This window comes from Budorcas taxicolor, chromosome 6 (assembly GCF_023091745.1).
Source record: "Budorcas taxicolor isolate Tak-1 chromosome 6, Takin1.1, whole genome shotgun sequence".
In the NCBI taxonomy this organism is placed as follows: Eukaryota; Metazoa; Chordata; class Mammalia; order Artiodactyla; family Bovidae; genus Budorcas; species Budorcas taxicolor.
Window position 1 is genome coordinate 22,061,344 of NC_068915.1, and position 26,913 is coordinate 22,088,256.

General features: G+C 36.9%; 1 protein-coding gene across 1 annotated transcript in view; it reads left to right on the forward strand.

Annotated features, from left to right (window-relative positions):
* Positions 1–1,232: 1,232 nt before the first annotated feature.
* The window catches only part of CENPE (centromere protein E), a 77,028-nt gene continuing 51,347 nt past the window's right edge, over positions 1,233–26,913 (forward strand). The window contains 16 exon segments of the mRNA XM_052642002.1: positions 1,233–1,288; positions 2,722–2,813; positions 5,145–5,234; positions 5,350–5,468; positions 6,587–6,706; positions 7,153–7,234; positions 7,392–7,459; positions 7,537–7,602; positions 10,632–10,683; positions 12,462–12,549; positions 13,389–13,518; positions 15,399–15,518; positions 16,406–16,564; positions 19,929–20,073; positions 21,987–22,075; positions 23,570–23,737. Of these exon segments, the coding sequence (XP_052497962.1) occupies positions 1,233–1,288; positions 2,722–2,813; positions 5,145–5,234; positions 5,350–5,468; positions 6,587–6,706; positions 7,153–7,234; positions 7,392–7,459; positions 7,537–7,602; positions 10,632–10,683; positions 12,462–12,549; positions 13,389–13,518; positions 15,399–15,518; positions 16,406–16,564; positions 19,929–20,073; positions 21,987–22,075; positions 23,570–23,737 (1,644 nt within the window).

Genomic DNA, 26,913 nt, shown 5'->3' on the forward strand with positions numbered 1-26,913 from the left:
TTATGAAATACTATATATTAAAGGTAGATTTATTTTCTTAGTCCTCCCCTCCAAAGGAAATAAGTGTACCTTTCCAAAAATTATGTCAAAATTATTGAGTAATTGAATAGGCAATTTTTAATTGAATGTTTACTAAACTCCAAGCATCTTTCCAGGTGCAGGGTATAAGGAGTAAATAAAAACAAAGTTGCTAACCTCACAGAGTTAACACTTTGGTGGGAAGAAACATAATATAGACAAAAATGAATACATACTAATTATATCTGAAAGTTATGAGAAATATTTTAAAAGAAGCAGAATAGACGAGAAAGTTGTTATTTTATACAGAGTTCTGAAAAAGCAAGCGCTATTTCTGAAAAACAATTATCTAGATTTCTATTTCTGCTTCCCTGATGCTGGGAAAGATTGAGAACGAGAAGGGGATAACAGAGGACGAGATGGTTGGACGGCATCACTGACTCAATGGACAAGAGTTTGAGAAAGCTCTGGGAAATAGTGAAGGACAGGGAAGCCTGGTGTGCTGCAGTCCATGGGGTCGCAGAGTCCGACACGACTGAGCGATGAAACAACAAATTTCTGCTAATAAAAGTTTCACCTAACTACCAGTCTTCAGTAACTCTTTTCCCAGGTCAGCCTATTAGGAACTCACAGCCAATAGGAAAAAGGCAGTGTAAGCAAGCGGAAAATGAACAATCTAAAACCCAAGAGTTTTCGAAGGAGCACCAGTTTTGTTTCTGGGCTGGGCAGTAACTTTCAACTCTTGTCATCTGAGGTACTTCCTTTGTTTCAATTTTTTTTTCCTGTTTTTTTTTTTTTAAACAACTGTTAATGTAGTTCTTTAACGTTCCTAATTCCCTTTTATTAATAAAAAAAATTTTCGGCTTTGTGTTTTTCCAGATTTCAAACACTTTAAGGGTGGGGCGAAAGAAGGCGTTTCTATAAGGCTGCCAGCACTTCAACGGCATTTAGCAAATACTAGTTATTTCCGCTATTACCCGGTGAATCGCGGTCTTTGCGGCCCGAACCTTCCAACCCATTATCCTTGGACTTGCCGCCGGCCTGGCGTCCCCCGCGCCGCGACACAGATGGAACGGACCGTGACGTCACGAGACCGCGACTCAATCAGACGCGGCGTTTGGGAAATTTTAAATTTAAAGGCGGGGTGGCCCGTACGCTCTGAAGCGCCGGCCGTGGAGGTTTCTGACGTATTCCCTGGGATCCAACCGGGCAGGATGGCGGAGGAAGGAGCCGTAGCCGTCTGCGTGCGGGTTCGGCCGCTCAATAACAGGTAGGTAGGCCAGACCGAGCCCAGGTCCCCACTGCGGACTCCGGCGCCGGCATGAACCGGAGGAATGAGTCCTCGCTCCTCTTGTGCCCAGCTGCCTAGAAAGTCGGCCACTTACCCGCTTTGTGCCTCGGTTTCCTATCTGTAATGGGACGGGGCAGGATCGAGGATCTAGAGGATCCTTTTCAGCTGTGGAATTCTCTTATATCTGTAATCCAGGCTCACCGACGTTAAAGACCTTACTCCCTGCGCTGCACTGCCATCGCCCCATCTGCGATCCCCACCAGGAAGGTCGAAATCGGAAAGATCCTACTGCGCTCATCACAGTGCAGTTAAATTTTACGTTTAACTGACTCTCGCTTCCCCTTTACTGTATACTCCTTAAGAGCGAAAATGAATCAGTTTTTGTTGCCTTGTATTCGGTACTTTAATCAATAACTGAATTCCGCATTCAGAATGTTGAATGAACAGTATTCATCAATATTGATTTTTTTAGTACGGTGTACTGTATTAAAACAGTCGCTACCATCGTTGCCCAGTGGATCTCACAACAGAAAATAGATAAAAGATATAGAATATTAGGTGGTGATACTCGAGTAATAAATGCTTTAGAGAAAAAGCAGGAAGGGGAAGCAAGGAAAGTCTGTTTGCTATGCCAGTCTTGGGTCCTCGCCCCAGAATGCTAACACAGTTTTGTCTCTGAGAAACATTTGTTAAATCTTACGAGTGCTTAATAAATGAGAATATCAAGATGAGGAATTTCCTGTTTTTAATAAGCTTATTGATGCATTAGAAGACAGCTGCATAAAGAAACCATTATAATATATCGTGACAGATGTTATGATATACAGTTAAAGAATGTTTGCTAGCGAAGTCATTAGTCCTTTAGTGAGTTGACTGTAGAAGAGGAACAGGGCAGTGTCAGGGAACACCTGAATCATGAATGAAAGAATAGTTAAGGTACTTAGTGGAAACCTCAGTCAGGATATTCCAGGCAGAGAAAGGTTGAATCTAATTTTGGGAGTGAACTTCAGGTAGTTGATTCCTCTGGGAGTTAAGGTGTATACAGAATTTAGAGGAAGATGAGATTGAAGAGAAAAATTATAGTGATAGAGGTATCATGTACCAAATTAAAGATTTCAGATGGTTTTTAAATGTTTTAAGAGAGAGAGACGTATCAACTGCCACTACTCCATAGGAAGGTGGAAGTGAAGAGTTTCACAAGGAAATTCCCATGAAAGTGCAGGAGGTCACTGAAGCCCCATTTAAAAGTGTTGCCCCCTCAAAGGTAGATTTTCCACATTTATCTTATTTATGGTATAAGTCATTACAATCTTTTAAAATATTTATCAGAAGATGAAGTCTTTTTACCGTCTCTCATATAACACAGCTTCTGTGACCAGTTATTCTAAAATGCAGTGTTTTTATTCTTTTAGAGAAGAAGCGCCTGACAAAGATACTCAAGTTTACTGGAAAACTGACAATAATACAGTTTTTCAAGTTGATGGGAGTAAATCCTTCAATTTTGGTAAGTTCATAATAGCGTCAAAAGTTAACCTGGTATCCTTTTTCTATTATGAGTAAAAAAGCCTTATGAATAACACTGGATTTGTCACTAAAGATCAAACCAAGCCTTCAATAAACTGCTTCAATGGAAACTTTGAAAAATTGTTCACCCATCATTTATAAGCTAATAAATTTATGCTTAAATACAGTAGTAGTAAAAAAGAAAAAGGAATTAAAAAATTAAACACATATACTATTACTGTAGTCACAGTAACTTATGACTGAAACTAACATTCTTCCTCTTACTCATGAGAGTACTTGTGGCTTGAAATTCTATAAACCCAAAATATTTTGCTTAGTGTCAAGTCATCTTTAAGATCTTCCAATTTGTTTCTGTTGTTTTGGTTTTTTTGTTTGTTTTTCAGCTATTTTCAAAACTCTGTAAAGAATAAATAGTGAAGATATTGCATCTTTGTCTGCTAGAATACAGCAGGAACCTACCTCTGCTCTTGTGGAGCTTATATAATGGAAAGAAAGGCTTTAAACAAGTACTTTCACTTATGCTGACATAAGCTTTTGTGGAAATCTAACTAAACTTGGTGTCTGGAATGGTACCATTTACACCAGGACCTGCAGGATGAGTGAGAGCTAGCTAGAACAGGGACTTCCAGGCTCTGATGATTAACTGATTTGTACATTAATTTAGCATGTATATAGTGCTGACAACTATATACCAGTGCCACAGTGCCAGGCACTGTGCTAAGCACTTCCTATATATTCACTCATGTAATCCTCCTAACAAGCCTGTATATTTGGTGCCTTCCTGTTTTACTGAGGAACTGAAGCAAAGTGGCGTGGAGTCACATAGCCAGCAAATAAGAGAGGAAGGCTCCAGATCTGTATTCTAGCGATACTGCCATGCTCCCACTTAGGCTCCATAGAGCGATGGTGACATCCTCTGAACAACCTCAGGAGTAAGCATGGTTAAGTTGTCAAATTAGTGTGAAACTAGAAAGCCACAGAGATGTGTGGAAGAGAAAATGAGTTCTGGTAAAGAAATGTCTGATGGTATTAACATGACTTTTTTTTTCAAACTTTTTATTTTGTGTTGGGATATAGCCAATTAACAACGTTGTGGTAGTTTCAGGTAAACAGTGAAATAACTCAGCCATGGATATAGATGTATCCATTCTCCCCCAAATCCCCATTCCGTCCAGTCTGGCACATAACATTGAGCAGACTTCCTTGTGCAATACAGTAGGTCCTTGTTGGTTATCTATTTTAAATGTAACAGTGTGTACATGACCTTCCCAAAGTCCCTAACTCTCCCTCCCCCCTGGCAACCATAAGTTCATTTTCTAAGTCCGTGAGTCTCTGCTAGAGATTAAAAAACCTAAGTACCACAGATTCTCAGTAGCCATATATGCCCATAAAAAACTTGGACTCATCCACCTATCTGAACCACATGACATTAAGGTTTGAATCATCTGCCATTTCTCCTTGCTCTGAGATAATGACCCTTAAGCAGGCTTCAGATGGCACTTAGGTTTTCCACATTGTTCTGCCAATAGGGCAGATGTGCGGTCACCGTGCAAGGAGTGTAATCACTGAACTGTTGATTGAAGGTCAGTAATTTTCCCTCCTGATTTACAAATCCATTTCTTTCGAGCTTTTCAAGGTGAGGCCACCACTAAAAGAGTGGTCTATTTTTAATGTGCTAACAAAAGCAGAGAACCACATCCTGGACTTGTGAATTCATCAGTGTAAATAACCACCCTAAACACCAGCCTTCAGCAGCCAGCTCATTGATCATTCCCCATAACACTTCAGCTTTGGTCAGTTCTTTTCTTCCAGATACCTGCATTTCTTGGTTTCATTTGAGCTAGACTTTCTTGCTAAGTATGTTGGAAACATTAGAATTTCTCAAAGAATAGTAACAGTCTGCATTTCCTAAGTGTTAACATATGTTCACAGTAATTCTATGAAGAAGATATTATATGTCCATTTTACAGTTTAGGGAACTGAGGCATGGAGACATCAACCACTTGCCCAAATTCACACAGCCTGTAAGTGGCAGAATCAGGATTTGCAGTCTTGATTCCAGACCCCTATATTCAGATCCAGCCACCATAAAGCACATAGGATAATAGACTTGTGTTTTTTTTGTGTGAGGACCAACACATTTTGCCTAAAGAGAGTATTTCCATAGGACCAATGAGTTGAAGAAAATATTGTACCTTAAATATTCTGTCATACCATATCCTGACAATTTTATTTCTTTGGGCAACTACTAATTCAGAATGAAAATACAGTCAATTTGTTTGGTTTAACTTAAACATGTTTTGTTTTGTAGATCGTGTCTTTCATAGTAATGAAACTACTAAAAATGTGTATGAAGAAATTGCAGTACCAATCATAGATTCTGCCATTCAAGGCTACAATGGTGTGTATTCACTGCAGAAACATTGCAGTCTTTGGTGTCTGTTTAGCAGGTACCGATCATTTTCTACACTGTAGATTCATTGTAATCTCTGCATGTATTTGTTTTGTTTTTGCAGGTACTATATTTGCCTACGGGCAGACTGCTTCAGGAAAAACGTATACTATGATGGGTTCACAAGAGTATTTGGGAGTAATACCCAGGGCAATTCATGACATTTTCCAGAAAATTAAGAAGGTAAATAACTTAGCTAAGTTTCTAGTGCATGCAGGTAAAAATAGTGATGATAGGATAGCAGTCTTACTGTTCTCTTGTAATGATGAAAGGAAGTAGATTTATAGTTATCTCTTAATTATCCAGGGGGAGAGAAGGAAGCCATAGCATAGATTCATTTTCTTTTCCCATGAACTTACTTAAGAAACTTTAATTTTTTTTGTTCTTTCCCTTAAATCATGAAGCAGTACTCCCACCAAACCGTGGGCATTAAGGACAGGAAAACCTCATCACAGTTGGGTCCTTATTGCCTTTGTTTAGCTACCAGTGATTATTAAGGAGCAGTAAAAAGTAGACTAGGTTAAAAGACAAGGAGACCAGAAGGCCAGAATAGGCAACCTAATTAGTTAAGAGTTGATTTAAATTACTTTTTCATCATTATTTTAATGATTGTCAATTTCTTGAATATATACAGGTTGAGTTTTATTTTGAGGTAGGAGAGTTGAATGGGGTACTTTCCTGTTACAATTCTATGATACTATTGGTTATTACTGAAACTGTGTATTTTGTTGTTGTTTATTATTGTCAGTATAGAAACACAGGGAGAATTTTTTTTTGTTTTTTTTTTGTTTTATAAAGATAATTTCTTGAAAGACAAATACAAGACTTCACCTCTATGTAGAATCTAAAAAATAAAAAATGAACAAACAGAAACAGACTCATAGATAATAGAACAAACAGGTGATTGTCAGAGGGAACGGAAGTTGGAGGAATGAGAAATAGGGTGAGGGAGATTAAGGAGCACAAACTTTCCGTTAGAAAACCAATGAGTCACGCAGATGAAATGTGCAGCGTGGGGAATATAGTCAGTAATATTGTAGCATCTTTGTATGGTGACACATGGCAATTAGACTTCTGTGATCATTTGGAAATGTATGGAAATAGTGACCCACCATGTTATGTATCAGGAACTAACATAGTGGAATGGGTCAACCACACATCAACTAAAAAATAAATTAAAATTCTGTAAATGTGTTTTCTTAAAGAATATTTTAATATTTAATATTAGCATGTTAGCATTCATTATTGGGTTTTCATAACTGGATGATCTCTGAAGTCATCACATTATCTTTTTCTTCTAGTTTCCTGATAGGGAATTTCTCTTACGTGTGTCTTATATGGAGATATACAATGATACCATTACAGACTTACTTTGTGACACTCAAAAAATGAAGCCTTTGATAATTCGGGAAGACTTCAATGTGAGTAACAGAGTTAACAGGGTGGCTCAAAAATTAGGTATACTGATTGGGATTATTTTTTCTTGAACATTTGCCTTTCATTTCTGTATACTTTAAAGTAAATCCTGTTACTATGGTTTGTTTTTTATTTTCTTTCTTAGACACTTGCAGAGATTATCTCTTAAGTAATATGTATAGTTTTTAAATATTGACAGTTACAGTATTTTGGTGTAAGTGCTTTAAAAGAGCAAGGTGGAACTATCAGGTTAAAATTTGGTATACTTTGGCATAGGAAATACATTGTAAATATTGGAAGTATACTTATTATTTTCTTACAGAATAAAAATCCCCATTTTCCACATAACATCCACAAATGAACTCTGTGATCGTTTGTACTTTCTTTTTGAAATGCGAACTTTTAAGTGAGTTATATTTCCCTACTTTTACTGTAATTAAACTTGTTTCAGAGGAACGTGTACGTGGCTGACCTCACAGAAGAAGTTGTTTATACATCAGAAATGGCTTTGAAGTGGATCACTAAGGGAGAAAGTAAGACTTTGTACTATATTTCTTAAAACACTTATAGAAACTATTTAATTGAATATTTTCAGGCTTTAAATCACACTTTTCACTTTTCATCTAAAATACAAGTTAGTGTTCTTCTTTGGATTTTAATACACACAGCTGAAATGTGACTCTCTTACAGAGAACAGGCATTATGGAATTACAAAAATGAATCAGCGAAGTAGTCGTTCTCATACCATTTTTAGGATGGTAGGTAATTCTCTCTATATTTTCTCTTTCCAATTAAGAATACACTAATTTTTCTATAAGTTGCCTTTTCTTTCTAGATTTTGGAAAGCAGAGAGAAAGGTGAACCTTCTAATTTTGAAGGATCTGTCAAAGTGTCCCATTTGGTGAGTATTGAGGAACCGTGATTAATGTACTATATGAGCCAAAGCAAAATTTAATTTAGCTGCTGAAGGTTTGGTTTCATAAGAACTATTGACTAATTTGGCAAAAGCATCTATAAATTGGTAGTTTAGTCTCACCAATAGCATGAAATTTCTAGCAGAAATGCAGGAAGAGGTCAGAGGATCTTACTTCCTGTGATCTTATGCTGCCACTCCCTAAGCTTTAGGTGTAAGAACTGTGGGAGTGGGGCTTTCCCTAACCGGTAATGGAGAACGGGCTAGTTCTATGCACACTTAAGAGGTAATGTAATCTGGGGATTCGATGGGGTTTTGTGTGTTCGTGATTTTGGGATTTTGTTTCTTGGCCTCCACCAGTGCAACTGAGACTTGTGAGATGAATGAAAACCTGGGTGAGATAGTTAGAACAAATAAATCATATTACTCTCATTTACATTCAGTACCTGTCTGTTGGTAAGTGAATGTAAGCATTATGCAAACATTCCTTCTTGCTGAACTATATCATTTTTCTTCTTTTTTTTGTGTGTGCTTCCTTTCTATTCCTTCCTTACCATTATTGTTTTGTTCCCTGTCTTCAAGGCCTGAATTCTTTAGTTTGATGTAGGATATGATTTAAGATTACTGCATTTGATTTGAAAATTTCAGGGGAAAAATAATAAATCTATAGTATGTTTACTTTCAGATTTTGAAAACTCATTTAAATATCTAATTGCAGTTCACCTTAGTTATTTTACCATATAAGTATAGCATTTATTTTAATAGACTGGTCTTTTAACAACAACAAACCTAACTTCTGTTTTGTCGTCCAAAGCTGGCCTATGATATATCACTACAATTTTAACTTTTAATATAATTTAGCTTTACTAGTCTTGACATACTCAGTGATCCATTTGGTGTCTTTTCTCATATTTTTTGATGATCTGTCATCTAGGGACCATACATACTATCTAACCCAACATTCAGATTTGCCACTTACTCTTAAGTATCTTATTGGAAAGAATACTTCCCCAGTGATTTTCTGGCTCTTTAAAGATGATTTTTTGTTTTGTTTTTTGTCTTTTTTAAGTGTCTCCTGGCCTTCCTAAATAATAACATCCAAGTGCTCTCAGCCCAGGTCCTTTATTTTGGGGGTTTCTTTCCTCCTACCCTCCTAATCAAAGCACAAGAGTGTTCTGTAGCCTTTCTTCCCTTGTTTGCCCTTAGGCATTGTTACCATTTCTGTGGTGATGATGGTCAAATAATTATTGTTTCTGAAGTCTCTGAGTTCTAAATCATGTCTCTCCATAAAGACTGTCCCGCTGTTAAATCTCAAGCTTCAGTGGGTCTAAAGCCAAATTACTTTATTACTATCATAGTGAACATTCCTTTTACCAGTAGTACTTATATCTTAATTCGTGCTGCTTTCCTTACCACTTTGCCCCTTTATTATGCCTCTACCTAGGTCATTTGTAGTAGATGCTATATAACAGCAGTTAGATTTCTTTGAGTATTTTAGTGAAAACAGTACATATCTGAGACAGGACTGTAAAACAAGAGTACATAATTATCTGCCCACTCCCCAAAGAAAGAAGTAATTTAAATCTCCACTTTCTTTTAATACATTAAGAATATTTACTGGGCTCTCAAATTAAAAAAAAAAAAAGAAGACGACATCCCTCTGCTACTTGCTGTCTTCACTACCGCCTCCCTCGCCCAAGCCACCATCATCTCTCGCTTAGATTCCTGCCCCAGCCTCCTGACTGGGCTCCCACTGCCACTTTTGCCCCTCTCCAGCTCATTTTCCATCTAGGGGGGCCACAGGTGATCCTTCAGAAAGTTAAATCAAGGTATGTCACTCTTCTGCTTGAAGTCCCGTCTCGGCTTTCCATTGCATTTGGAAAATCCAGAGTCCTTATCCTTGTTTACAGAGCCCTGAGTAATCTGACTCCTGTCTCCTTCTCTTACACTGTATTGTCCCATCTCCACTTCACCAGCTCTGCCATGCTGCCTTTTCTATTTTATGAACATACCAAGCTCATTTCCGTTTTGTGACTGGACATACTCGCTATTCTTTTAATTTGGACTGTGTTTCTCTTGGTCTTGCATGGCTTCCTCCCTCTGTCATTTCAGACCTTAGCTTAATGGGGAAGCCTTCCCCTACCAATCAGAGAACCTCCTGTGTCCCTTCTTCCTTCTTCCAGGACTATTTAAATTATCTGTATTACACTTACCATATTCTATTTCTCATTTGTTTGTCTTTTTCTGTCTCTTCATCCATTTCCTCCTCTCATACACTCCATAGACAATATAAGCTCTATGAGGACAGGGACCTTGCTTGTTTCGTTTACTGACGTATCCCTAGCACCTAACATACTACCTGAAGCATGACAGTCACTTTTTTCAGTAATATCTGTGAAATGAAAGAGAGTTTTGTGCTTTTAAAGATGCTGCAATATAGTAAAAACACATAACTAGCTCTACACAGTAAATGTTGTAAGAATAAGTCATACCTATAATGACCTCTGGGTGCACATTTTAAAAGAACAGCTCGTTCAAGGAATGGGAGGAGGAAGGATAAAATCAGCAAAGCTACACTGAGCAGGTAACATTTGCCTTGGATCCTGAATAAAGAACTTTAGAAGTAACAGAGAATGGCATAGGGTGGCACTTGGAAGTGTAGAAGTATGTGAGGGGTTCAGGGTGTAGTGAGTAGTTCCGCTTGAGTTAGGCGTAAGTAACGAATAGATACAAGGCTGAAGCAGCACAAGTGCCAGATTGCAAAGAATCACGAAGTTCTGAACTTCGTGTAGGAAATAGAAAGCCTGTTCTGGCAGCATTATGGAGGATACGTTACATTACAAAGAAGGAGCAAACGTTACGGATTGGTGTGACAAGGGAAAGCCTAAACGGTCGGGTGAGAGATGAGGTTACAGATGGAGTGTTCAAGTAAACTGTGTGTTTAAAATGTCCTTTCAGTAGTTTGGATTTTATCTCAAGTTATACTTTCTAAAGGTTTATTTCCATCTGTCTTACAGAATTTGGTCGATCTTGCAGGCAGTGAACGGGCTGCCCAAACAGGTGCTGAAGGTAAGGAAAACTCATGAAATACAACGTTGACTTGAGTGTCTTCCAATTCTTCCACGGAATAAAAGTGCTGCCATGCATTTTAGAAGCTAATAAAGTAATGACAATAATAATATTGTGATAAAAGTCCTCAGTGTAAAAAGTAGCTTCTATATCTGACTAATTATCTCATTTGGGATACTATGTGTGTGTTAGTTGCTGAGTCATGTCCAGCTTTTTGCAACCTCAGGGACTGTGGGTCCCCATGTGACCCACTAGACTCCTTTGTTCGTGGAATTCTCCAGGCAGGAATACTGGAGTGGGTTGCTATTCCCTTCTCCAGGAAATTGTCCCTGGGCCAGGGATTGAACCCAGGTCTCTCACCGAAGGCAAATTCTTTCCCAACTGAGCCACCAGGGAAGTCCTTGGGCTACTGGACCATCAATTTTTTAAAAAGCCAAAACTATGCAGTTTCTAGAATTGCATAGCTGAAGAGCTTATGAGAGTACCATGAAAACCACCTAAATTTTCATAATCAGTAAGAAAATTCAGAAAGGTCATGGGGCACACAATTAATATGCAGACATTAATCATTCTTAAAGACAACCAGCTACAATATTCACTGTAGAGAAACATGCAATATACAATAATAGGTTAGAAGATGTAATACCTCAGAAGAAACTCAACAAAAATTGGACAGGGCCAAAAAAAGAAAACTTCAAAGCAGACCTAAAGGACATAACCAAATATTAATACATAAACAAATGGAAACGCACACTTAGATGGAAAGGTGCAAATTCATAAAGATGTCAAGCCTCCCTCTGTGTTAATTTCCTGCAGCCTGACATAAAGTTACCCAGCTGAGCATGGCCCATATCCACCAAATCAGTCCTATGAACAGGAAGTATGTACTGTTGTTTCAAGTTGGCTTATTAAATAACAGTATTATAGCAGCAGCTAAATAATGCCCCTGTGAAATAACAGCTATTCAGAGTTATTTGATGCATTATTTTTTGGGTACATAGTAGATTGGAATCCTACATATCCCTCAACAGGGTTCTAGGTAAGTAATTTCTGATACATCCATACAGTGAAATTCTATGTTATGAAAAAGAATGAAAAAGACCAGTGTTTACTAATCTGATGCATATATACTACCAAGTGAAAAAAAGCAAAGGGCAAAATAGTGTATATAGTATGCTACTATTTGTCTGAAAATTAAAGGGAGAAATGAGTGTATATGAACTTGTATTTCTAAAAATCTCCAGAAGATAAATAATAAACATGGTTTCCTGGTAGAGGGGATAGGAAACCTGTCCTGGTTGGGGCATAAAACTGGAAGAGAGCTTTTTCAGAGTATTTGTTCTTTTTTTAATGTTAGAGTCATGTGTGCCTATTTAGTTTTAAAATTAAAGATTTTTAAAAATTAAAGTCCATATAGGAACAAATTTGGTTTCAAGTCTGTAGTAGTCTGTATTTGAAGTTCTAAAAAAACTAGATTCAAATGGAGTAATTAGAGGGGATCTTTTAGGAAACGGACTATTCCTCCCTCTTGTTCTTTTTTTATTCATCTTTTTTGTTGTGCTGTCTCTCTCAGATGATAACCTTTCTGATTCATCTAATAGGCGGGAGGGTAGGGAGAGACCGCCTCCATCAGTGATATTAAAGTTAGACTCAGATCTAGTCCAAAACAGAGACTTCAACTTTCTAATTTCTACTTTCTCTCATAATTTGCTGATAAATAAGTTCATCATCGAATGCAGGGCTCAATATTAGTATTTATATTTGTGTAATAAATACAGGTTTACGACTCAAGGAAGGCTGTAATATAAATCGAAGTTTATTTATTTTGGGACAAGTGATCAAGAAACTTAGCGATGGACAAGTTGGGTAAGTGTACCCCACTGTACATTTATCTGTTAATGCTTATGTTTAAATTAAGTCGAAAATTTTAATAGTTTTGTGAGTGGTTGCTCAGTCATGTCCAACTCTTTGCAACCCCATGCCCTGTAACCCGCCAGACTCCTCTGTCCATGGAAGTTTTCAGGCAAGAACACTAGAATGGTTTGCCATTTCCTACTACAGGGAATCTTCCTGACCCAAGGATTGACCCACGTCTCTTGAGTCTTCTGCATTGGAAAAGGCAGATTCTTTACCACTATGCCATGTGGGCATCCCTTGCTGCTGCTGCTACTGCTAAATTGCTTCAGTCGTGTCTGACTCTGTGCGACCCCATAGACGGCAGCCCACCAGGCTTCCCCATCCCTGGGATTCTCCAGGCAAGAATACTGGAGTGGGTTGCCATTTCCTTCTCCAATGCATGAAAGTGACAAGTCAAAGTGAAGTCGCTCAGTCGTGTCCGACTCTTAGCGACCCCATGGACTGTAGCCTACCAGGCTCCTCCATCCATGGGATTTTCCAGGCAAGAGTACTGGAGTGGGGTGCCATTGCCTTCTCCAGTCCCTTAGTGACACTCAAAATATATGTACCTATTTCTTTCATATATTCAAAAGCTCTCATGACTCTGTGAGCATTTGTGGCATTTAGTGTCCTACTAAATTTACTTTCTGTATTTTAAATATTTTTTTTAGTTAATAGTTTCGATCTGCCCCATATAACCTGTGAAGAATTTTATAACTGTAGCTGTTTTAAGGTTCTCCATTAAAAACCAATCAATTTTGTTATATAAAAGCTTTCTCTTTTTCTTCCCAAACTCATTTCTCTTTAAGTGGTTTCATAAATTATCGAGATAGCAAATTAACACGAATTCTCCAGAATTCCTTGGGAGGAAATGCAAAAACACGTATCATCTGCACAATTACTCCAGTGTCTTTTGATGAAACACTTAGTACTCTCCAGGTGAGTTTGATTTTTATCTCAGATTAATATGAGGGGATATCATCTTTAAGAAGGAAAAATTACCTACTGAAAATAGGTATAGGTCTTTTAATTGACATAACATACTTGATAAAATAAAATTGATGTGTTTTTCCAAAATCCAAAATCCATTATCCCACCTCCACAATTTCTGCCACATTCAACACTATTTTAATGAAATGACTTGATTTTTTATTTTTACAAACTCACTTATGAAAGGAAAATTTATATCAGTTTCATAAGTGAAAAGCTAGTAGCACTTACAACAAATAGAAGGTGACTCAAAAAACGTGTATGTGTTTATAACAACAACAACAAAACTTCCAAAACTCCTGCTAGCTAATTGTTGCCTATCCTTGCACTGAGCCTAGGTCCTGCATTTTATGTTCAAAGAAAAAAAGGAGGAGGGTTGGGGTGGGGGAACTAAATTTCAATAGAATGGCTGTCTCAATGAAGGATTCAGTGTCATATATAATGGACACCTTCATGTACCCACTTAAAGTTACTTCTGATACACTAAGAAACATTGGTTTAAATAGCTACTGAGTAGCGAGGTACTGTCAGAGAAAAAAGATAGAAAACAGAGTTATGGGCCTCACAGAATTTATAGTCTTAGAGGGAAGACAAGACCTGTCTTCCAATGTGATTGCCTTGGATTAATGCTTAGTTCAGTTCCGTCGCTCAGTCGTGCCCAACGCTTTGCGACCCCATGAATTGCAGCACACCAGGCCTCCCTGTCCATCACCATCTCACGGAGTTCACTCAGACTCATGTCCATCGAGTCCGTGATGCCATCCAGCCATCTCATCCTCGGTCGTCCCCTTCTCCTCCTGCCCCCAATCCCTCCCAGCATCAGAGTCTTTTCCAATGAGTCAACTCTTCGCATGAGATGGCCTAAGTACTGGAGTTTCAGCTTTAGCATCATTCCTTCCAAAGAAATCCCAGGATTGATCTCCTTCAGAATGGACTGGTTGGATCTCCTTGCAGTCCAAGGGACTCTCAAGAGTCTTCTCCAACACAACAGCTCAAAGCATCAATTCTTCGGTGCTCAGCTTTCTTCACGGTCCAACTCTCACATCCATACATGACTACTGGAAAAGCCATAGCCTTGACTAGACGGACCTTAGTCGGCAAAGTAATGTCTCTGCTTTTCAATATGCTATCTAGGTTGGTCATAACTTTTCTTCCAAGGAGTAAGTGTCTTTTAATTTCATGGCTGCAGTCACCATCTGCAGTGATTTTGGAGCCCCAAAAAATAAAGTCTGACACTGTTGCTACTGGTTCCCCATCTATTTCCCATGAAGTGATGGGACCAGATGCCATGATCTTCGTTTTCTGAATGTTGAGCTTTAAGCCAACTTTTTCGCTCTCCTCTTTCACTTTCATCAAGAGGCTTTTTAGCTCCTCTTCACTTTCTGCCATAACGGTGGTGTCATCTGCATATCTGAGGTTATTGATATTTCTCCCGGCAATCTTGATTCCAGCTTGTTTCTTCCAGTCCAGCGTTTCTCATGATGTACTCTGCATAGAAGTTAAATAAGCAGGGTGACAATATACAGCCTTGACGGACTCCTTTTCCTATTTGGAACCAGTCTGTTGTTCCCTGTCCAGCTCGATTAATGCTTAAGTGGTTAGTAAGGAGGATAGAGTTCAAAGGAAGGAGAAGGGCTTTTGATGGGAGCACTACTGGCCTTGTTATGGGGACATAGAATGCTCTCTGTATTCAAAAGTATTAAACTACCTGGGAAGAGTACTGATTTTTTTTCTTTTTTTTTTTTTTTACAAATCTTAATTACAAGAAAACCAAGTATTACTAATTTGTGTATGTGTTGAGTGCATAACACTTTTGCATTTTTCCCCAGTTTGCCAGCACTGCCAAATATATGAAAAATACTCCTTATGTTAATGAGGTATCAAGTGATGAAGCTCTCCTAAAAAGATATAGGAAAGAAATAATGGATCTTAAAAAGCAATTAGAGGAGGTATGTATGAACCATGTATTTCAGTAAAGAGAAGAGACAGATTTAGAACTGAGATCTGCCTAAATGCCCAGAGAGTCTGAAGCCATCAATAACAGCTCTGCAACCTAGATTTAAAACAATTTTCAACTAAGAAGAAATCAACTCATGCAAAATTTAGTTTAATTTACTATAAACTAAAAGACTTGGTTTCCTGAAATTATTTTAGGTTTTGTTTTTCATTTTCAAAGGGCAAAATGTGATGTTTTCAAATGGGCCAAGTTGACAGAGATTTTTTAAAAAATTATCACAAATACATAGGAAATTAGGTTAAAAAAGAGAGAGACCATGTATAGTTACCTAAAACTACTTTACAGAGTTTCACATTATCTTGAATTTTTCTTCCAAACCCAGGATAGGAATTCAATAAAGTAGGATAATCACTTGTAATTTGTTTGTTTTAACTATTATGGCCCTCAATTTTGTGTAAATCTTGCATTCTGGTGATATTTTTAGGAGTGCTCTAAAATAACAAGTGGTAATCTTATGAAAACATCTCTTCTTTTGCTGTAGGTATTCAAGTCTCTGCTTTTATGATCTCTCTGCCTTCTATTTATATTTTAAGCAGTTAATAGAATTGCCTTAGCTGCATTGTAATAATTTTACACACAGCATATAGAATAATGACATGAGAAGAAATGGATATTTTACTTTATTTTTAGTTTGAGAAATTACTGATTATGGTAACTGTGTACTTAGAGTTCTGCATGTAGAGTATATTTTATTTCAATATAATTAAAATTCTCTTAGTTCATATACAAATATCTATTCTATTCTTTTAAGCTACTTTGAAGGTTTTAAAAAATATAGCTACGTATATTATTAACATAATCCATTATTACATTCTATAGGTTTCTTTAGAGACTCGAGCCCAGGCAATGGAAAAAGACCAACTGGCCCAACTCTTGGAAGAAAAAGATCTACTTCAAAAAGTCCAAATTGAGAAAATTCAAAACCTAACACGGATGCTGGTGACATCTTCTTCCCTAGCATCACAGCAAGAATTAAAGGTAAAATTTAAAAGATGACAGCTTAAACGTGGTATACAGAGAATAGAACCGGACATTCCTATTTATTTATTACATAATTATTCATTTATCATCTTTCAATACATTATATTCAAGAAACCAAGAACCTGTCGTATATTTGAAGTTCATTAAAATTACCGATCCCTGATGTAGAAGTACTAATTCAAGGATTCAAGCTTACTACCTTAGTTTTCTTCTAGGAGTTTTATGGTTTCAGGTGTTGACATTCTAGTCTTTAATCAGTTTCAATTGATTTTTATATATGAGAAAATCATCTGTTAGATACGTGTAAATATAGTGGTGCAGTATAAGTGTATCTTACTTACGTGCAAGTAAGATAGTGGTCCAGTTTCGTTCTTTTACATATGGCTGTCCAGTTTTCCGAACATCACTTACTGAGCAGACTGTCCTTTCCCTATTTTATCTTCCTGGTTCCTTTGTTGTAAATTAATTGATCATATATGTGAGGGTTTATTTCTGGGCTTCTATTCCATTGTTTTTATGTGTCTGTTTTTGTGGCACTATCATACATATTGTTTTGATTGCTATAGCGTTGTAATATAGTTTGAAATAAGGAAGCATGATGCCTCCAGCTTTGCCCTTCTTTCTCAAGATTGTTTTGGCTATTTGGAATCTTTCGTGGTTTACAGTCTGCAGTTTAGCCAAGGAATCTGTTTGCAATATGTTTCTTAAGAAATTCTAATATAATTAATTAGCTGATTGGAAACCACGGGTGTCTGAAGTGTATTGGAATATTTTCTGTTTAAAGAAACAAGAATGTTAATATCAAGAAATTGATCTAGACTGTAGATCAACATAGTAATCAAAATTCTGACTTCAAATTTGTATGTTTTTTTATTTTTGCTAGGGTTTTGTTTATCTGACAGATTTTTTTAATTTAAGAGGATAGCCTTTGGGTTTGAACTCCCTGGGTATGAATCCCAGTTCTGGCAATTCCCAACACTTGACCTTAGACAATTTCTCAAATACACTTTGCTACAGTTTCCTTATCTGTGATATAATAGCTTGGTCCCTACTTCATAGGACTGTTGTGAGAATTAAGTGAAGTAACATACAGTGTGTGCATAACACTATACTTTACACTCAGAAATCCTCATTAATTGTATACTGCTAAGAATATTACTGGGCTTTCCTGATGGCTCAGTAGTAAAGAATCCACCTGCCAACACAGGAAACAGTTTTGATCCCTGTTCTGGGAAGATCCCAAATGCTGCGGAGCAACTAAGCCTGTGCTCCACAGCTATTGAGCTTGTGCTCTAGAGCCCGGGAGCTGCAGCTACTGCAGCCTGCCTCGAGCCCATGCTCCACAACAAGGGAAGTCACTGCAATGAGAAGCACACTCACTGCAATTCAAGGAAAGCTTGCACAACAACAAAGACCCTACATAACCAGAAATAAATAGGTTTTTTAAATATATATATATATTATTAATAGGTGTCATGTACAGATCACCACACTAAGTATAGAGACACTCAAGATCTATTTCTTGACTGAGTGATGAGTAGAAAATAGCCCGGTGGAAGGTATAGGGAATAGTATTTCAGAAAAACACTTACACAAAAGCTTGAAGTTGTGGGACAACAGTATGTTAGACTTTCTGGTGGCATGGGCATTGTAAACCACGTTAAGGGATTTGAACTTTGAATTTTGCTAAAAACAAGGAAAAGCCTTGTATAGAACGTAATCGCAGTTACATTTTGGAAAGGTGTGATTGCTGTGTGCATCAGATTGATTTGGCCTCTACAAGGATTGTGGTTCTGAAGATGGAAGAAATTGGATAAACTGGAGAGCTATTTGGAAGGCAGACTCAACTGGACTTTGTGGTTGTTTGAACACAGAGGCAAGGAAGGAGAGAAAGAGGCATCCTGAATGACTTGGAAGCATTACTAGGCTTTCTGGGCAGTTGGTAGTATGTGTATTCACTGAATGAAGAGTAGTGGAGCTGCTCAATGTTTGATTCAGAACATCTCCATTTTAAGACAGCAGGCAGTTGGAAATGTGAAAGGTCTGAGATGGACATGTTAGTTTGGGTATTAATTACAGCTGATCCAATTTAAAGTCCTGGGAATGGATGAGCTTGCCCTTGGAGCATGTTGAGAATGGAAAGAACAAAGGGTCAAACACAGAACCCCAAGAAACAACTTTTAGGCAAAAGCAGAATAAAAGAATCCCTAAAGGAGCCCATGTTGAGCTCTAGAATTGAAAGGAAATCAGGTGAATGCGGTAAGTAGTGTCACATTCTGCTTACAGATGCTGAAGACAAAGATGCTTCAGATTTAGAAATGAGAAGCTTATTTACAAAAGCTGTTTGAGTTATGCGTTGGTAATAAAAGCCACCTTGCTGTGGGTAGAGATGCCCAGAGGGATGGGATCTTGAATACAGTTGAAGAGTCTGGCCTTAGAAGGAGAAACATCTATTCATTTCAACAAGGACAGAAGAAGGAATGCTTTTGTAAGTTTAGGCTTATATTGTCTCTGTGAAATAGGTTTAACTTTTCTGCTGAGATATCAGGAGATGGTTGGAGACATACGTTCATAGTGTGCTAAGAGTTTGAAATAGCATAGCGCATGGTGTTGAGCTGAAGGTCATTGGAGTAGAATATTTATATACAGCTGGGTTTTGCAGAGCAGACTGTGGAAAGGGCTGGCTGTCTCAAACCTAAAGATAGTGTATGTAGAGGTATGAAAGCGAGCAGTGTATTCTGGGAACAGAAGTTAATCTTGAGATGCAGTGCAGTAGACAGAAATGATCCTGAAGAGACAAAGAAGTAGAAAAATGATGAGGAAGATGATAGTGTGTAAACTGAAAGAAAATGGTAGCTAGAGAGAAGTGAGGAGCCAAGAGTTTGTTTCTTTAAAAAATCAAAAGCAAATAAATAGGCTTGAGCATTTGTAAAGCCAAGAAGAAGGAGCTAGGGAAGGTGACAGATGACCAGATAACTGAGGGAATGGAACTGGATACCCCAAAGTGCTGTTGATAGCTATGGGGTGGCAGCAGCAGCTGTCCCTCATTACACCAGAGTACTTGAAGAGTTGTACATCAACCAGTTCCTTTCAGTTATGTTCCAGAAAAGCTTATACATAAACCTTCAAATAAAACGTATAGTGTAAATGATAGTTTCATCAAAGTTTCCAGGGGTTAAACACTGATCTGAAAAGCTTGAGTATGTTTTCTAATCTCAGGATATCCTTAAACTATTAAGATACTCAACTCAACTTAGTAAAAATTCCACCAAGGCAATGGTTTTTTAAAATGGAAACTAGTTCATTTTACAGTATATGAGCCCCAATCTATGTGAGGTAATTTTGATTTCTTTCTTTTTAGGCTAAAAAAAAACGAAGAGTCACTTGGTGCGTGGGGAAAATTAACAAAATGAAGGACTCAAACTACGTAAATGAATTTAATATGGCAGTGAATGTAACAACAAGAACACAAAAGGCTGCTGTAAGTTTAGGAGAAATTGATGAATGTGAGTACTTTTCCAATTACTTTCATTTATAAAAGCATCCCTATAAAGAGGGACATTTTTTTAAACTTTATTTTTTAATTGAAGGATAATTGTTTTAAAGAATTTTGTTGTTTTCTGTTAAACCTCAATATAATCAGCCATCAGTGTACATATGGCCCCTCCCTAAAGCAGCACTTTATTTATAACTCAGTAATGTGATAAACACATTTAAATAAAATGTATGTATTAATATTTTAAATGTAATTACAATGGAGATAATGAGAAGTGATTTTAAGAAAGTGAACATTCATGAAGTTTTCTTTTATTTCCACATGTCTTAAGAATGATGACGCATTGTAGTTGAAGCACACATTTTGGTTCTAATCATTATCCAGTTATATTAGTATCCACGTAACATCAGCCTTCAACTACTCCTCTTGAAAGAATTCCTGTGTTTACGACAGAAATCTGTTTCAGAATTATCCCCAACGTAGTTATAAGTATTTTTTAGGGGCATTTTATTTATTTGGTTAGTTATTTTTTGCTGTGCTGACTTTTCTTTGTTTTTTTTTAATTTATTTATTTTAATTGGAGGTTAATTACTTTACAATATTGTAGTGGTTTTTGCCATACATTGACATGAGTCAGCCATGGGTGTACATGTGTTCCCCATCCCATCCCTCAGGGCCATCCCAGTGCACCAGCCCTGAGCACCCTGTTTTATGCATCAAACCTGGACTGGCGATTTATTTCACATATGATAATATACATGTTTCGATGCTATTCTCTCAAATCATCCCACCCTCACCTTCTCCCACAAAGTCCAAAAGTCTGTTCTTTACATCTGTGTCTCTTGCTGTCTCATATATAGGGTCATTGTTACCATCTTTCTAAATTCCATATATATGCATTAGTATACTGTATTGGTGTTTTTCTTTCTGACTTACTTCACTCTGTATAATAGGCTCCAGTTTCATCCACCTCATTAGAACTGATTCAAATGCATTCTTTTTAATGGCTGAGTAATATTCCATTGTGTGTATGTACCACAGCTTTCTTATCCATTTGCCTGCTGATGGACATCTAGGTTGCTTCCATGTCCTGGCTATTAGAAACAGTGCTTCGATGAACACTAGGGTACACATGTCTCTTTCAGTTCTGGTTTCCTCGCTGTGTATGCCCAGCAGTGGGATTGCTGGGTCATATGGCAGTTCTATTTCCAATTTTTAAGGAATCTCCACACTGTTCTCCATAGTGGCTGTACTAGTTTGCATTCCCACCAACAGTGTAAGAGGGTTCCCTTTTCTCCACACCCTCTCCAGCATTTATTGCTTGTAGACTTTCGGATCACAGCCATTCTGACCGGCGTGAAATGGTACCTCATTGTGGTTTTGATTTGCATTTCTCTGATAATGAGTGATGTTGAGCATCTTTTCATGTGTTTGTTAGCCATCCGTATGTCTTCTTTGGAGAAATGTCTGTTTAGGTCTTTGGCCCATTTTTTGATTGGACCACACTTATTTTTCTGGAATTGAGCTGCATGAGCTGCTTGTATATTTTTGAGATTAATTCTTTGTCAGTTGCTTCATATGCTATTATTTCTCTTAGGGGCATTTTTAAATCCACTTAATCAAATCTCAAATTTAGAATTTGTCCTTTTTACCTATACTGTACTAAGGATCTGTGTATTTTATCACTTATTCTAACCATACAATAATTCTAACCACACAATTAATTCACACAATAATGCAAATGATCACATCTGTTTTTACTGTATTCTTGTCATTCATATAGTAAGTACATATTCAGTTCAGTTCAGTCGCTCAGTGCATATTAGTTTGAGTTTATTACCTCTGATGAGAATTTTTTTAATCTTTGAGTTTTAAGAAGCTTAATAACATTTATAGATAAATTTCTTTTCTCTCAAATTCTAGCTCTCTGTTCAGAGTCTGATATTTTCAGTAACACTCTTGATACATTGACTGAGATAGAATGGAATCCAGCAACAAAGCTACTAAGTCAGGTAATTTAAATGTATTTTACAGAGCATTATGCTTTTACTCTTTTTAAAACTCATTTGTTATTGGAATTTATTGTTGTTGTAACACATTTCTAGCTCTCAATTAATTTCAGTAATAGTTTTAGTTTCATTTAGGGCCTCCTGGGTGGCGCTAATGGTAAGGTGAAAGTTAAAGTTGCTCAATCCCGTCCAATTCTTTGCGACCCCATGAACTATACAGCCCATGGAATTCTCCAAGTCAGAATACTGGAGTGGGTAGTCTTTCCCTTCTCCAGAGGATCTTCCCAACCCGGGATCAAACCCAGGTCTCCCGCATTGCAGGTGGATTCTTTACCAGCTGAGCCACAAGGGAAGCCCAGTGGTAAAGAACTCACCTACCAATGCAGAATACTTAAGAGATGCAGGTTCCATTCCCTGGGTTGGGAAGATCCCCTGGAGAAGGGCATGGCAACCCACTCCAGTATTCTTGCCTGGAGAATCCCAGGGACAGAGGACCCTGGTGCGCTACGGTCCATAGGGTCACAAAGAGTCAGATGGAAGTGACTTGGTGACAATCCCCTAGGAATAAAAAGGGTTGACTTTTAGTGTCAAAATTCTCAGTCATATGTGAGAAGAATGATACATGTTAGGGAATGGTAAGATTGCCAGATAATACTGAAAATTGAAAGTGTCTGTTGTCTTATCAAGAGTTTAAGAAATAAGGAATAGTATAATGAATACTATAGTAAGTTAAATTATATACTTACTTTCTAGGCTCTTAATGTTCAAAGAAATATAGTTTTACAAATGTATTTATTAAAGAAAATTTTATTTTCACTTTGGAGGAAAATTGCAGTGATTCTTGGGAATTATTATTACCATTAGCTGACCATTGCAACTAGTTTTAATTAGTTAAGTATTTAGACGAAGTATTTTTGTGTCCCTAAAACATACTCTAGAATTTCAGTGTTTTTTGAAAATCCTTGATGTTAGTTTTATTTTTAACTCATGGTTTGACTCTCAAACAGTATAGAAAGCAGAGACAGACCCCTTTTGAATATAGGAAAACCTAGCAGCCACTAGAGTTTTAAAGATCAATCATCTCTGTTTCACTTCTTAAATTCAGAGGTACCTGAGAAATAAAATAGTAGTCAAACAAGAGGACAGTTAAATTATCAGCTTTATGACTAATGAGTTTAAAGACCTGTATTCCATTTTATGAGCCCTACCTCCTACTTTTGACTCTACTTTTCCACTCAAGAACAGGCAAAGCATTTGTTTATATGATCCTTTTTTTTTTCATTTTAACCCTTTCTTCTATTCTGAGTTAGTTTACCAAAAGTGCAGACCCTTTATCTTACTCTGTATCAAGCTGGACTGTTAAAAAGATATTGAAGAAGAAAATGGCCTGAACCACCAAATGATTCAAAGTTAAATTATTTGATTAAATTTTAGTTAAGAAAACAAAGAATATATGATTAGAATTCTGACTTGAAAATTTGGTTTTGTTTACAATAGGAAAACTTAGAAAGTGAATTGAATTCACTTCGTGCTAACTATGATAACCTGGTACTAGACTATGAACATTTAAGAAGAGAAAATGAAGAAATGGAATTGAAATTAAAAGAAAAGAATGACTTGGATGAATTTGAAGCTCTAGAAAGAAAAGCAGAGAAAGATCAAGAGGTAAAGAATGTGGAAATGTGAAACTAAACTAAAAACACAAGTTTAAAGGAAGTATTCTCTTAAAAATATTTATTTCTAAACTTGAGATATTGAAGATGTACCTGTTTTCCACATATATACACAATTTAGAGAATTTAAGAAATAATTTATATTATTTTTAAAATAGTTAAATCATATTTGTTTCTCTTGTGCTTATGCACAAGAAGAAATTAAGAACATCTTTAGTAAGGTTTGGTGAATCTGCCTATTGATGGATTTGTCTTGAAGAAATTATTTCCTGATAATTTGTATATTAAAGTATTTAATTTGTTGAGCATATGAGAAGCGCTGCCTAGACTATAGCCATTTCCTTCTGAGACCAACATGAATTTTAATATCCAGCTGAATGTTTTATATATGGATAGTATCTATTAATGAATTTTGTTTTTTTAGAAAGTATATACCTAAATAACTGTGTGTAGTATTAGGCTACATGTTAAGCTAATTCAGAAGCCATCAGACTTTGGGACTTGGAGACTGTCCAAGATTCAAGAGATTTCTTAGTGTAGAGAGTCTTTAACCTAGAGTTCATAAACATTTTGAAATTATTTTATGGAATTTTGGAGTCCGTATTCAGTTTCCTAGAGTAAGAATCCACAGCTACTGTCAGACCTGGGACATGATCCATTAGTGAAGTGAAAGTTTCTCAGTCTGTCCGCCTCTTTGCAACCCCATGGACTGTATAGTCCATGCAATTCTCCAGGCCAGAATACTGGAGTGGGTAGCCTTTCCCTTCTCCAGTAGATCTTCCTAACCCAGGGATCGAACTCAGGTCTCCCACGTTGCAGGTGGATTCTTTACCAGCTAAGCCACAAGGGAAGCCTGACATGATCCATGAATCCCCTTAAAAATGAGAGTCAGTGTTTTGGTGTAGGCAAAATATGAGTTAATATGTAGCTGCTTCTCCGATTTCTATGTGGAGAGCCCAGAGGGACACAGTTCTTTTTTCTGTTTCATAGTTTCTTATCTGTTTTTCTTTCTTAAGAAAAAAAGAATTCTGTGCCAAAAGTTCTGCCTGCAAACTGTAGTATATTTACTTTTACATTTCATAGGTATATCCTGAGAGGCAAAACTGTGTAAGTTCTCCACAGAGTTCCATTTAACTTGTTTTAAAATTTGTGAATTCACAAAATGTAAAACATCATGAAAAGAGTGAACTTCAACGTGCAATCTGAGTTTTATTGAGAGGGAAGTTCTAGAATCATATTTAAGAGCATGGTCTCTGGAGCAGACTAGCTGGAATGAAGCTCTAGTTTTGCTATTTATTCGCTCACCACAAATTTGAGCCTGGCATGAATTGTGGGCAAGCCTTTGAGGAAATCATCAAATCTCTCAGGGCTTACTTTTCTGTGTATCTTCCCTCTTGCAGTTAAATTGGGAGCTTTTCAAGTCCCCTTCTAATGCCAAAATCTTACCTAATTTTTTATATGTATCTTATAAATAATATGGTATAAAATTAACTTTGGGCAATTTTATACCCAAAGTGTAGCAATAATGTCTCTAAGTTTTCTTACATGAAATAAATATATTCCATTAATCATTAAAAGTGAAAAAATTCACTGAATTGAATCACATACAGAAAGATTACAAAAATAACAGTCTCACATCTTGATTTTTTTTTTTTCCTTTTTACCATGAAAGGGGTAACTAATCCTATTCTTTTCATTTTCACTTGGACACACTTTGAAATTCTAGGTTCTGTGAAGTAACCTAAAAGTTTAAGTGATACAAACTTAATCTGTTCAAAGACAGTTTTACAATATCCATTCCATATTAAACTAAAAATGCAAGTCTGGCTGTAAGCAATGAAGTATGTTCTAAAACCTACATTTTGGGGGATAGTTTAGCCAAAAAGGAGTAAAAGTCAAATTACAGCCTTAGGATATGTGACCATTGTCCTGGCTTTTAAGGGTTTTGTCAAAAATCACTAAAGCTGTGGGTAATTTTCAAGTAAAGATACAGTAATAAAGATATTTAAGTAGTAATTTTAGAGAAAGGAATAAACAAGGTCAAGTATTATCATGATCAGGGAACAAGAGAAATTTCATTTCCCTACCAATTTTAGATTGATTTAATTTTATAATTTTCACAACTTTGAGATATTTATGTTAATTAAATGTTTCATTTCACCTGCTAAAGATTATAGCTGAAATATGCAACATTTTTTATGTAGCAGTAGATTAACTTTGACCATATCATGTATTTTAAACAATACATCATTGGAAGAATACACTCATCTCTTTTCAAAAGTTACTTGGTCTTTTTGTGTTTATCTGAACCAGTACTTTAAATGAAGAGCAATTCCAAAAGAGAAGGAATTTTTCCTCCTAAATATTTTAAAACTTAAAGTTAATTATTTACTTCTTCATTTCTGGCAAATGTGGTTTCCTTGCACAAAAGTTAGAGAAGAAAAGGTAAAAGAGCCAGCCAATTTAAATTATAACAATACAGATTAAAACTTTGCTGAACAATGGGCTAGCCACTAATCACATGTGCCAGCTGAGCACTTGAAATGGGGCCAGTCTCTACTGACCTAAGTATGAAAAAAAGATGGAAAGTTACGTGAATTTTTTAATACTGATTACATGAAGTCATCTGAGATCTTTCCAGAACAAGAAAAGCCTGGTAGCCTTTAAGATCATGCCCCTGGAGGATATGAATGAGTTCACCACACATATTCTGGAAGTAGTCAATGCACACATGATGCTGAGCAAGTCGAACAGCCAGCCTTCAGCAGGGAGAGCACCTATCAGCAATCCAGGAGTGGGTGAAGCTGGGAACTTCGGTGGGAATAACTTCATACCAGCAAATGGCCTCACTGTGGCCCAGAACCAGGTGCTGAATTTGATCAAGGCTTGCCCAAGACCTGAAGGATTGAACTTTCAGGATCTCAAGAACTAACTCCAACACGTCCATAGCCTCAATCAAGCTAGCTGTGGATTTTCTAAGCAACGAGGGACACATCTATTCCACCGTGGATGATGATCATTTTAAATCCACAGACGCAGAATAACTGGATTTGATTGGGTATCCGAGATATTTTCCAGTTGAACCTTTTTTTGCAGCCTCTTGTCTCCAGCTGTGCATATAATTGGCGAGTTGACTTAGGAAGTAGATTTCATCTATAAAAGATCTCG